The following is a 13,983-nucleotide window of genomic DNA, read 5'->3' as shown; positions in this document are numbered from 1 at the left end:
TGGGAAGGCATGTGTGTATTGGTGCCAGCCTTTCTGACTTCATTCGCACTCAGGCAGGGTATTCTTGGCTGCTTGATGCTTCTGCCTTCTTTCTCCCTGCTTGCCAGCTCCCAGTCATGTAGCAGTTTAGCCTTTTGTTACTTTTGCAATAAAATAAAATGGGTTTCTGTGTGTCTTTAATGCTTTGATTCCTAGCTCAGATTCACAAGATTCTAACAGTGTTTCGTGGGTGGAGGAGAAAAGAGGAACTCTGTATTCCCTGCTGCCCTGTCCCTCGAAGAAATGAAGCAGGGCAGGTTGGCCCCATTTAGCTTGCTTGGCTGCTGCAGTATTTATAACCCTCCCAGGCTGAGCTCATACATTCCAGTCTCCTCCTCCTCAGCCTGGTTATTCCTTTTCTCTGCTTTCCCCTTCTCTGTAAATAAATAAAAGGGCTGAGACCTTCCCAGCATACATCTGTTTATTTCTCTCCCCGCCCCGCCCGCCCCCCAGCCCACTTCCCTCCCTCTCTCTCTGTGATGCGACATTGGAGAGAAGCATAAATCGTCACCCCCCCCCCACCTTCCTGGTGTGCGCATGAGCACGCAGCTCCCTTTTCGCAACAACCGCCATCTGTTTAGATTTCCAGGAGGTTGTCCTTGTCAGTCAAGCAGCCTGTGATGCTGGCTTGGCATGCACGCAAATGTGGCAGTGGGGTATGTGTGTGTGTGTCGCACTGGGTGCTGGTGCTGAGAATGTCCCTGGCATTTGCCTGTGCCTTCCCGGCCTTCTGTGGTCCTGTAGCAGCCTGCATTCTTAACTCTTTTTAAGCAGTGCTGGCCGCGTTAGCTCCCTTTGCTGTGTCTAATTCAAGGGAGAAAGGTTGGCCATGAGAAAAGATGCCACAGATTTGCCTTTGTTTATGTAAAATCTGATCTGTGGGCTGCTAGCAAGCCCTATTGTTTGGAGCTGGAGGTGGGGGAAATAACATTCTCCTTCGGAATGTGGTCTGCACTGGGAAGTGTAATGAAGGATTCCAGCCTTCTGGGCTCTTGATAGGTTTGCAGGCTAAGGGCACATCTTTTGCCGCTTGATGTGTTGGTTCTGCTTGCTGTGTCTCTCCAAGGGGAAAGTTGCAGCATACCCACATACTGAAACTCAAAACTTCAGAGGCCCTGGGAGTGAGTGTCTTCCATGCGGGTGCTAATCAGGTTGCCATCTCTGGCATCGCTCTTGTTATGTTGAAGTTTTTTTGGGGGGTGGGGATTGTTTTCAGATGAACACTTGGCATAAGTTTTAGTCCCTTTATATCTGTTATTAAAGTTACTATAGTTTATAACTTTTTCTCTTACACACACACATCCTTTAGTGTGCAACAAACTAGCTTTTTATTTCTATTGCCTGGTTGAAGCCACTTGCGCAAATAGAAGACTGACGCTCCCAAGTAAGCCTGACCAAAGATTAAATTTTCTATACTTTCTCAAGTGCAGGCCCTGGTGGGGGCCAGTTGATGGGATGACTGAGACCCAAGGGCGTGGGGAGGGGCAGATATAATAGAGAAGAGATGATAGTGGGCAACTGCCCCTGAAAAGTAATTGAACCACCCATTGTTTGAGAAGAGACAGGCTTGCCCCTGCTGCTTGGAACAGGTGACAAGAAGGACCATGCCAGATTGGATTTGATTGCTGACTCTCCTGTTTTACCTGTACAGGGGCCACACCACCAGCCACAGCTGAAGATTGGTTTGAGAATCACTGGCCTGTTTTCATAGAATTGTAGAGTTGGAAGGGACCCTGAGGATCATCTCATCCAGCCCCCCGCAATGCAGGAATATGCAGCTGCCCCATACAGGGATTGAACCTGCACCCGTGGCATTATCAGCACCATGCACTAACCAACTGAGCTATCCAGGAAGAAGTGTGAGGCCAGCTTCTTGACCCTGAGAAAGGGTTGCTAAATGGGGATGAGCCTTCCAGATAACTTGGGGCTGAGAAGTGGAATACTGTCTGCTTCCCTTCAGTTTCTGCTGTGTAAACAGCTCAGTGGATTGTGTACCCTTTGGAGGATTTGGTTTGGATAGTGGATCTTTAACAAGTGGTTGACATTGCAGTTGCGGTAGTGTTTCTGTGGCCTCCTCTTAGCATGCACTATTGAGTAGTAAGACGTGGCGTGTTAGTCATTGCAAGCAGGGATGACATGTCTTCGCATGTAGATCACGGAGCCCCATTTAAAGTGACACAGATTCTGCCAGGCCATCTGGCTGTGTCCTGAGCATGATGTCATCTTTCTTAATCTGAACCCTACATAGAGACAGCTAAAGCAAATGGAGCCCTCTGTTTAGAAACAGGGAAGGCTTGATAACACATCTTCTGAATGTTTTTTGGTGCTTTGCCATGCATGCGTGTACAGTGCTACACATGCTTGCAGGTAAATAGATACGCATACACACATTTGATTCCCTGCATTCTGCTCCGTGGAAATATTCAGGAGCAGGCACCGAACTTTTAAAGCAGAAATCATTTCTCCAGATGAAAACAAAGTCAAACTTTTATAAGCCCACCTACACATTTGTTTGCTTATGGATATGTGTGTAAGATATGTACACACATAAAATAAACACATGCGTTTGTGAGTGTTATTTTCCATGATTATATTTGACAATAAGTAAACAAAACGAAATGAAACATGATAGTGCAATAAACATTAAATTGGGGAGGTATATGTGTGCTTTTCTTTCACTACACATAGAGAACATCTAAATGGGAACCAGATAACATGAAACTTGCTGGATTCTTTTACAAGACGATTTTGAATCTCTCCAGTGTATTTTCTATGCTCTCAACCTAATCCAAAGCATATTTACTTGTCCCATTGAGTTTAGTGGAACAAGCTGCCAGGTTAGTGTGTATAGGATTACAGATTCTGTCTCTACAGATGGTGAGTATTGCATTATAATATCTCCTTCTTTCCTATCCTGAGACTCGACCCAAAGAAACCAACATGATAATAAGATATATTAATGCTAGAAAGCAGGATATTGGTGGTCCATTTTCCAAAATACTGGTCATCTTTGGATAGAATCACAATAAAAAATATTTTAGCTTCTGTAGATAATCTAGGCTAGAAGAACAGAGACTGGTCTCTTTCCTCCTTCTCCACAGTTTGTTTAGTTTACTTGTAAGTATCCTGCGTTTCTGTGCCGGCTACAAAGGAAGGCCGCTGGCATTTTAGAACTGGGCTTTGTCTTCTTTCAGACAAGTTGTGCAATTTGCTCAATCCCTTTCAGGTTGGTGAGAAGGAAAACCAAGAAGGGTGAGTAAAGATGCTTAGTTCTTCAGCTTGATCTGTTTACCCTGAAAGAAGTCCTCAAAGTTACCAATGCTAAAAATAAGGTGGTAGCTACAGGCACCTTCTAGTGTATCCTGTTGAAAGGAAGCAGTCTGGGTGATGGGCTTGACTGATGGGTGACTTAAACTGTCATGAGATGATGAACAGGGCAGAAGTCGAGAGGATGTTTAGGGAGCCTGACTTAACACTGTCTTAGATTTTATTGAAAAATAATGGGTGAGTGGGAAAGCACTGTTGAATATGCCATTCAGAAATGTTGGCAAAGGCCAGAGGGGTGTGTGTGTGATGCTTGTGATTCAGACATAATAAACAGGGAAAGCTATTTATCTTCTTAGCATTTTAACAACCAAATCTAGAAGACATTATTTCTGAAATGCCAAGGAAGATAGGGAAAGTTTGCAAGATATTCTCTTGTAACCAATGCATGATTTACTTCTGTGGCGTAGCATAGAATTCGATGTTTATTTCCCACCTAATATCTTTTTAGAACTTCAGGTCTAAGACCGCATGCTCTCACTGTCTCCAGGTGGTAGAAATACGGTTGTACAGTTTGTTCTGGTTTACAATTTTTAATGTTGAACTGTAGAATGTTTTGGAAGAAAAGGTGCTTTTTCCGTAGGAAGAGGTGCTGTTTGTCAGGACAGACACCTGTTTTTCTGCACTTCCATTTCCCTACATTTAATTCATTTCTAAGCTTGATGCTGCTTCAGTACCTGCTGCATGGAAACAACAAAGCCCAGTAAATCCTCAATAAAATCTCAGCGAAGGGGAAAACTGGGACATGTGGTTTCTTCCAGTACTTTGTACAAAACTACACTTCCCACAATGCTCTGATTTTTCATGTGAAATTTTATCTTTCATGTTTTAAGGCTGTGTGCTTTTTTATTTCTGATATTTATAGATTGTTGTATAACTGGGTTCTCGGGGCATCTTCATTAGAGTAAAAAGTTCAGCACAACATATAATGCATGCAGTAAAAAAAAAAAGGAACATAAAAATATACAACAGTGATAAAATAAATGAAAGCTATTGCTGATAAAGATGCCTGAGAAAATAAAAAGGCAATTTGCTTGGCATCAAAATTGCATCAGCTGGGTATGTCGAGTGCAGCTGAACAGGAACACAGTTGTGGGCAGCCTGAGGAAGTGCCATCTACCTTGGGCCTGCCTATCAAAAGCAAGTCCTATAGTGAGAGACTAGGGTGGTGTTCACAGTTTCCAGGAACATTTTGTAGGTGAGCAGAGAGTTTGTTTGAACCCTGGGTGAGAACCAGGAGGCTGAGAGGGAAGGTGTGTCAGAAGGAAAATGAATTGATACAGATAGATAGATAGATAGATGGATAGATAGATAGATAGATAACTTCATATTAATGTAACATTTTTATGTGTAACTGTTTTTGTAATATTTTGTTTTAAATTGGCTGTTTCTTTTTTGTACACTGCTAAGAGCTACTTTAATGTATCAAGTGGTATAGAAATTAAATAATCAAGGTGGCCCTCTTTACAGAAGGATTTCACAAATGTGGTGCCACCACCCAAAAGGCTGTTGGTGGTTCCCCAAAATACCTCACCTAAAAGGGGGCCTCCAAATAAGATCTTATGGTTTGGATTGCTACATACCTGTTTCCTGCTTGGCAGGGGGTTGGACTCGATGGCACTTGTGGTCTATTCCAACTCTATGATTCTAAGGAGGATTTCAGATACTCTGTTGTTGTTGTTGTTGTTAGAGTTAGATTTAGTGCCACTTGCCATTAAATTGCAATTGACATGCTGCGGTACCCTTTCTTTCAAGTCCTATGAAATATCAGGTCTTCAGAGCTTAAAACAAGGAATGAGGATTAAAAACTTGCAAATAAATACCTTTCAAGTAATGGAGTGAGGAGAGAAAAATATTGAAAAATCAGCCTTTTGTATGAACAGGTTTGTTTCACCTTCGATACTGGCAGACAGGTCGGCATTATCCCTTCTGTTTCTATGTTACCACCCAGTGCTAATTAAGAATGCAGGTGGGGGGGGGGGCAACATTTTGGAACAGTCTGTGGTCTGTTGTTGTTTTTAAAAGTCCTTGCAAAGTTGTTGTTTTTTAATCTGTACATGGGCAGGGGGTGGTGTTCTGGCCTAACCAACTCATCTGTTCTGTGCTAGTTTTCTACAGGCAGAGGGGATTTTAAAAAACAACAACACAACATCAACCTAGGTTCAGCTTTGGATACTAACTGGGCTGTAGAAAATTGCTCAGGTGCTGTGGGAAAATCCATCTGGGATTAAATATTACGAGTCCTCATGCAGGGTTTTTCTTTTTTCATGCAATTCCAGTGTGGAAGAATGATTCCCAGATATTGCGACAGCTGCCAGAGTCTTAGAACTCCACGGCTGCTATGATTTGCATCTTTCTTGTCTTGAGTCTCAGTTGTGGTTTGCTTCTGTTTCACTGCGGCCACATCTGCTTTAAGTGGCTGCTCATTGTTAGCAAGCTGAAACTTTAAAGTTTTGTGTTTGTAGCCATTGTAGAAATTGAATCCAATGCTGTTTCTAATAAAGATGGTCTTTTTCTTTTCTTTTTTTAGTGTGGCAGAACATATAGCAGTGGAGAGGCACTGGTAGAATGTGTATGTCAAAGGCCCTGGATTTGATCCCTGGCACCTGCAGTTTTAAAGGACCATGAATAGCAGATCTTTGACCTGAACATGCTAAGGTCAAGACTTGCTGCTGACAGTACCAGCCTAGGAAAGCCAGTTGTTTGGCTTAGTAAAAAAGCAACTCCGTATTCTTAGAAAGAGAGAAGGGATGAATTTAGAATAGCCACCACACTCTCCTAGAGGGGAGGAAAGTACGGTGTAGAGGAAATGGTGGTGGTGGTGGAGGAACTTATTTGGCAGAAATAGCAATACTTTGTTTGACTTAAAGTATGTTGGTTAAAATCGAAGCTGATAAGAGCTGCTTCTTCATAATTTGTCATTAAAAACACCAGATTTTAGTTGGGGTATTGAAAAGCTACTTTATCTCTTCTGCCTGTCCCCATCCTCCAAGCATCCTGCTTCTTGATGGGCAATATCTGCACATCACTTGTCCACACCTGCCCTTCTTGGATGCTTTTATCTGTCTGATTGCTATCTGCGAACATAAAGGACACAAAGTGCAGTACAAAATATTGATAAAACAATGAAATCACAACAAGATTTAAAGTGGGATGGCATGGAACTGTACAACACTAAATTTGCATTTCACATTTCTCCAATTTGTATAATAATAATAAATGACTCTGCTAGCCTGCCTGACCTTTCTCTGAAGAGTTCTACAAATGTGGCAAACACTGATGTGAGGTGGGAAAACATCCACAGGAAAAAATCTAGTACTTCATTTTTCCATGGAAAAACATCCGTTTCGTAAGTTCACCAGTAGCAATGAATGGGTGCCAATTTCAAGCAGGGCAGTATAAAAGTGTTTAGCTTTGTTTATGAAATACAAATGAAACTAAACATTATGAATTAGGTCCTTCTCTAGAACAGGGTTTTACCCCCACCTCCAGACTGCTGCTGCTATGTATACACCACAACTTAACTGTAAATTCCCTTGAGACTATTTTTCATAGTAGTCGATAAGAAATTCTAACCTAGTCAATACTCCATATTAGAATGCTTCTTTCAAGCCTAATTTTGAGAGGTGGGGTGCTCCCTGTTGGCACCAGAGAAAGCCTCTGGGTGTGGTGCCATGTTGGTGACCCCTGCTCTTGGCCACCAGAAAGTTTTCCAGTGCAAATGGAAACTTTCTCAATGCAGATGGAATGCACCCATTTAAAATGTTTCGGAAAAGCCACATCACCAACTACCAAGACTGGCCTCTACTCCAAGATGCAGCTAAACTCTGCCACAATGATGATGGTACCCCAGAGCAGGGCCTCTCTGATTAACCTAAGGAACTGTGTAAATCTGGTGTGGTGTGAGAGAGCCTGGTGGATTGTCCCCCGCATTTCTCTCAGGACAGATCTCACAAAGACAATAAGAGAAACGAAAAGAGGAGGGATAAAAAGAAAACACCTTGGAGAAATGCAGAAGACAATCTTAACAGGCTCACTCACACTACACAGGTCTTTCTTTCAGGTAGATGACAGCCATACTTGATGAGGTGCCTAAAACACACACACACACCCCTTCTAAAATAGTTGTTTATAAATGTAGGAGTGTGAATGTCTCTCCTGCTGGTAATGTTGTATTGTAGAGTCAAGGGCCAGAAGTGTATATGCGAGTGTTTGTGTTGTATAATATTTACTTCCGTATGTTTTCATGTTAGGATGGCATTTATCCCCTTCAGGAAACCTTTGGTTAGGCAGCCCTCAAGCAAAAATCAAGCAACCTTTGACTGATTTGATTGGGCATGGGTAGTATGCCTCTCATTTTAAGCGGGGAAGATCCCCCTTTTCTGAGTCATTGAAGGAAAGGGTGTTGGGAGTTGTTCTTGTAGTGTACACATTCACAACTTTCTTCTATATAGTGAATGTCTCTTTCCAGTTTGTGGCTTAGATGTGTTAGTGCAGGGGTAGGCAGCCTAAGGCCCGGAGGCCGAATGCAATTCTCAATCCGGCCTGTGGACGGTCCGGGAATCAGCATGTTTTTACATGAGCAGAATGTGCGCCTTTATTTAAAATGCAACTCTGGGTTATTTGTGGAGTATAGGAGTTCATACTTTTTTTTCCCCTTTCAAAATATAGTCTGGCCCACCACATGGTCTGAGAGACGGTGGACCAGCCCACGGATGAAAAAGGTTGCTGACCCCTGCATTAGTGTAATGTCACTGCTGCTTGGTTTTGGACAAATACTTTGACCCCATTTTGTATTCTGCAACTTCACCCACCCTGTTCTTCTGTATTAGGTGTAGGACAATAAGCTGTCCTTCTGCTTTGAAATAGAGACCTAGCTTCACATGACTAATCAATTAGTGCTGCGCCAAATGTTCTCCCAACATTTTTGGCGTAAAATGGGGACTTTTTCACACCCACCCACAAAATGTTCCCTGAAAACTCCCTAAGTGCTTATTTGTGTCTGTTTGCTGCCCTTTTCAGCAAAAGTGTGATTTTTTAAAATTACATTTCTTCTTGCTAGCTCTGTGATTCTAGCCAATCGCAGATTGCATAGCCAGTGTTAAGACACTATGTAGCCAATCAGGTTTGCCATTGTGATTATGTCACTGGAGACAGAAATCATTGCCCTGCACTGAATGGGGGTCGGGGAGGAATACAGTGGTGCCTCGCAAGACGAAATTAATCCGTTCTGCGAGTCTCTTCGTCTTGCGGTTTTTTCGTCTTGCGAAGCATGGCTATTAGCGGCTTAGTGGCTATTAACGGCTATTAGCGGCTTTAAGAAAAAGGAAACAAACTCGCAAGAACTCGCAAGACGTTTCGTCTTGCGAAGCAAGCCCATAGGGAAATTTGTCTTGCGGAACGACTCAAAAAACGGAAAACTCTTTCGTCTTGCACGTTTTTCATCTTGCGAGGCATTCGTCTTGCAAGGTACCACTGTACCACGGACACTTTTTTCCCTTCCTGTTCTGGAGCACCCCAGTTTGCCAAAGGTGTATGTGCACTTTTTTTTTCAGGGGGCAGAAATGCTTGCAAAAAGTGCCCCTTCCTCAGTTTCAACTCTGTCCTGTTGTCATTGTGATGCCTTTCACACATGCTGTTTTTAATTAACACAGTTCCTAAAAGTAAAAGTCTCCCCTGTATTTGGTGCTCTTAAGGCATTTCTCTCTCTCTCTCTCTCCCCCCCCCCCCGGTACTTCCATTCTAGAAATTTCCATTCCATTTATGGAAGAGAGCTACAGGGGTGATTTAAAGTGTAGAACAACCTTCCCCTACTTAATACCCTCCAGATCAGGCTTCCTCAAACTCGACCCTCCAGATGTTTTGAGACTACAGTTCCCATCATCCCTGACCACTGGCTCTGCTAGCTAGGGATCATGGGAGTTGTAGGCCAAAAACATCTGGAGGGCCAGGTTTGAGGAAGCCTGCTCCAGATCATGTTGAACTCCAAATCAGCCCTACTTAGTATGGCTTATGACCAGGCATGGTGGGAGTTGTATTGCAAAACAACTGGAGGGGGCATCATGTTGAGGAAACCTGGCGCAGAAGTTTGAGAAGGCTGAAAGGGCTCAAGGGCAAATGTTTCTGTTGGGGTTTTTGGGCGAAACTATAACAGCAGATTGACATTACATAGGAGTATGGATAGGGAGCAGGGTAGGCTCCTAATGTTTTAAAAGAGCTCATCCATGGAATAAGCAGGCTAGAGAGGCTGTTAAGTCTATAAATTTGTAAAAGCAATTTGGACAAGTGTCTGGTGTAGATGCTTTAGAGTTGTAGGGTATTTTGCTGTGAAGCAGGAACCTGGGCGACCTGACCAATTGGAATCTGAGATGGAATGCAGCCATCATTTATGGCAGCCAACCTGGGGCGCTCCAGATGTGTGCGAGATGGACCGTAATGATTCATGGTGGTTGAGTCCTGTCCACGTCCCCCTTTTCTAAAGCCGAGGTACAAATAAGACAAAGTGGCAAGAATGGGTGACTCACAAACTGCGGCAACGTGTGTCCGTCCACTCCTTGACACAGAATGCTTCTTTCCCTCTTTTTTCCAGGAGGCGAAGGTCAGAATGGCGGTGGGCAGCAGACAGAGCAGCCATTGTCAGCCGCTGGAACTGGCTTCAAGCGCACGTCTCGGATCTAGAGTACCGAATCCGGCAGCAAACGGATATTTACAAGCAGATCCGAGCCAATAAGGTAAGGGAAGTAAAAGGATACGTCTTCACCTGCGAGTATTCAGACCCTGATCCTGAAAAAATATCTCCTCAAGTGTTTCCCTTTTGCATTACACGTTTAAAAGGCAAAATAATACCTTTGATACCGGGTCATAATTGTATGACTTAATCTGGTGTGGTGTATGAATGCTGATTAAAGGCAGCAGCAGAAGCTGGCAGATGTAAGTCAAAGTTGCTTACGTGACCTTTAAAAAAAAAAGCCACTAGTGCTTTATATTCCTCTTGGGTAACCACATTTTTAGCACGTTCCACATTTATAAAGCACATAATATTGAAGGCTGTACTGGTTTACATTAAGAAACTGTAGACTAGTTCATGGTATCCCAAGTATATCAATGCAAACATCCCAAGTCATTCGGAGCCAGCTGATGTGGCCTGAAATCTTTAAATTATTTCACATCAAATCCAAAAGCATGATTTTAGTCCTCAGAGTGGGAAAGCGCTCTATCATTTCATCCACTGCAGATGCTCAACATTTTGAAAATACGAGTTGGGGATGCAGAAATAGATGGTGCTGGGCTTTGAAAAGTTGATTTACGCATAGCCCTATCAGTATTTGTATCAGAAGATTGAATTTCTCAAGCATCTCTAGCTTGGACTGATGCATCCCTGTATCCCGGATCTCTCTTTGCAACTGCCCATCCTATAATATTGTACTGGTTTAGCCAATATTTCTGGTTCCTCATGGCCTCTGTGTGATGCAAAAAAATAAAATAAGATTGGCACATAGGGACCCAACCACATCCATAATGGCAAAGCATCCTTTTCCATCTTTGCCTTGGAAAATATCCACCCTGGTCCTGTTCATCTGAGAGGCTTGGGATTTGAGCTACAGCTGTGCTTGTTATAGCTTCGTTCTGCACAACAGAGAGGACTGTGCAAGAGCAAACATGGACCGAAGACTGGCAACAGTCCAATTCAAGCTTTTATGGCTTCATCAGATTGGCAAAAGAACTGGGAACCACGCAGAGGGCAAAAGCAGGAAGCATTGCTTTGGTGAAATACTCTGTGGGTGGTGATGCATGTGAGTCTTGTGTAAATGGTCCCAGGGCAGACATAAACCCGAGCCCTGAACAGGAGGAGCAATGTTGGAAATGCACTCTGCTAGATGAGAATTCTAGGCTGCTTCTGCATTTGAACATTTGCTAAATAATGCTTGTTCCAAAATGGTCACCTGTGCCAAAGTAGCAAGGCTGTGGACAGTCTAGATCTTTATATTTTGTATTTTATTTTGTCACTACAGTACTCAATTTGTTTTAAATTTTTTCAGTATACAGTACCAAATTTAAAATACACAAGGTTAAAAAAAAGTATTAGCTATAAATACCTCCTGGGATTTGCTCACCATTTTGTGTGCTGCGGTTGCTCATGTAGGTCAAGCATATTTGTACCCATGGGGATGAAAACCCCTTCACCCAAATGCCTTGCCACAAGGAAGAAACACCTGCAGAGTTTGTTCTTAATGGCAATGGTGCCTGAGCAGGTGCATGTGAGTTGCACATAGTTATTTTAGCCCAGGGTACGAGTGCCGTCCCAGCTGCAGTTCACTGTACTAAAATAGGCAGGGCCTATTTTAGGGGTCAGGGTCACAGGGCACCTGCCGCCATGACACACACCTATGCAAGGTGCCACTGGCAACTCATGGATCTCCATGTCCTGGTGGCTGCTGCTGCTCCTCCTTGCTGTCACTGCATGTTCATGTTATGCCCAGCATCAGCTCAGTTGATTGGAGCATGGTGCTGATAACACCAAGGTTGCAGGTTTGATCCCCGTATGGGATAGCAGCATATTCCTGCATTGCAGGAGTTGGACAAGCTGATCCTCAGGGACCCTTCCAGCTCTGCAATCCTGATTCACATGCTTTCTCCAGGTGTGCCAGGAATGAAGAGAAGGAGCAGCATGCTCCAGTTGACTTGAGCTTTCCCTCTACAGTCATACCTCATGTTGCGTTTGCTTCATGATACGTTTTTTCAGGTTGCGTCCCGCGGCGACCCGGAAGTACCAGAAAGGGTTAGTTCCGGGTTTCACCGCTGCACAGATGTGCAAAATGACTTCACGTGCATGCGCAGACACGGTGAATCGCAGACGTGGGTTGCGTTATACTCATGTTGCGAACGGGACTCCGGAACGGATCCCGTTTGCAAACAGAGGTACCACTGTATGTGGATGTGTAGATTGAGTCCAGGTGGGGTGGAAGCCAAGCAAATGGGTAGTGGGGTGACAGTGACAAGGTTTATGTGGGCTGTCTCAGAGATAAAAAGGTAAAGGGACCCCTGACCATTAGGTCCAGTCATGGCCGACTCTGGGGTTGTGGCGCTCATCTCGCTTTATTGGCCGAGGGAGCCGGCGTACAGCTTCCGGGTCATGTGGCCAGCATGACTAAGCCACTTCTGGCGAACCAGAGCAGTGCACGGAAATGCCGTTTACCTTCCCACCGGAGCGGTACCTATTTATCTACTTGCACTTTGATGTGCTTTTGAACTGCTAGGTTGGCAGGAGCAGGGACCGAGCAACGGGAGCTCACCCCACCGCAGGGATTTGAACTGCCGACCTTCTGATTGGCATGTCTTAGGCTCTGTGGTTTAACCCACAGTGCCATCCATGTCCCAGAGATGTCTCAGAGATGAGGGCCCATTAATTAAGCTTGCAAAACCTGACCAGCCCTGAAAGTGGCAAACCCTAATGAGGCTTGCATTTTTGGGTTGCAGGATTAGTGGAATATGAGCTGTAGATAACGTTGCACGCAGCAAGTGCTCCAGAAGTGATAATGCCCATTGTTTTTGTTGGAAGAGAATAGATCTGTGTAACTGAAGAGCTTGCCTATTTTATTTGTAAACACATGGCCCAAATAAAAGGCATTGCCTAGTTGTGTGTGTGTGTGTGTGTGTGTGTGTATTGTTCTCAGATGCTGGCTGAGATTCTTAACCTGAAATGAAAGGTCCCTTTAAAACAAGTATGTCCTAGCAAGCACAACTTGCATTCTGCAAGGGCTCATATATCCCTACCTGCCTATTGTATACCTCCCCTAATTTAAAGCTGGCTCAAGTTTATGAAGAAGAGACTCCCAAATCAGCCCAACATGTGGCTTGTGTTGTTCTCTGCAAGAATGCCACCTGCTATTGTAAGGTAAACTTACAAGTCATGAGCCTTTAGCAGGAGCTGTGAAAGTGTCCCACGTTCAAATTTTATAATAATTGGAGTCCCTGGGCACCCAGTTTCTACTTCCTGCTTGTTGTTTTATGCCCTGTGTGAGTGAGTTGGTGAGGACCCAGATATAGTCATAGTATGATATATTATGAAAGGGTTTATGCATTCTACAGTGAAGACACTGTAGTGAAAGAAAGAAAGAAAGAAAAAAACCAACGGCGTTGCTGTGGCCTCCAGAAAAATAATTATGTCAACTGAGCATATTTCTGTTGGTTATGCATCTGGTTCTAAATTGCTAGCATTTAAATAAGTTTACAATTTTTTTGGAGGCTGTTGAAAGAGGAACATTCTTTGATACTTGTCCGTAGTTTGGGAATCTGGAATGTAGAATAATAATATAACTCTTCTTTTGCCCTCTCTATGGACTCTCATGCCTATAGGTTCTGTCCTGGCACAGAGCCTCATTTGGGGAAATACACACAAAGGGGGCGTGGCTCCTGCTGCCTTGCTTAGTTCTCCCTTGGCTGCCACAGCAGAAGCTTCAAGGGAATCTTTCCACAGCAGAATATGCATTGGACGCTATCTTAGCTCTATGTAGGCTCAAGTCCTAAGTCTTATGGAAGATCCAGATTTAAAAGATGTGTGCATGTCAATTCCACTTCGCTCCTGTCCCTGAAGTTCTCCGTCCCAAAAAGGAAAGTCAA

At 43.8% G+C, this 13,983-nt stretch overlaps 1 protein-coding gene across 22 annotated transcripts in view; it reads left to right on the top strand.

Moving 5' to 3' along the window:
- KANSL1 (KAT8 regulatory NSL complex subunit 1) overlaps positions 1–13,983 on the top strand; it is a 150,303-nt gene that overhangs the window by 109,045 nt on the left and 27,275 nt on the right. For all 22 annotated transcript variants that reach the window (XM_083471611.1, XM_083471606.1, XM_083471604.1 and 19 more), the window contains one exon: positions 9,953–10,094. In XM_083471611.1, coding sequence (XP_083327737.1) covers positions 9,953–10,094 — 142 coding nt within the window. The remainder of the gene's footprint in view (positions 1–9,952; positions 10,095–13,983) is intronic.

The sequence above is a fragment of the Podarcis liolepis genome (genome assembly GCF_965112155.1).
Source record: "Podarcis liolepis genome assembly, chromosome: 13".
Taxonomy (NCBI): domain Eukaryota; kingdom Metazoa; phylum Chordata; class Lepidosauria; order Squamata; family Lacertidae; genus Podarcis; species Podarcis liolepis.
Note: the sequence above shows the minus strand (reverse complement) of the source record. Positions and strands in the feature narration are given on the sequence as shown.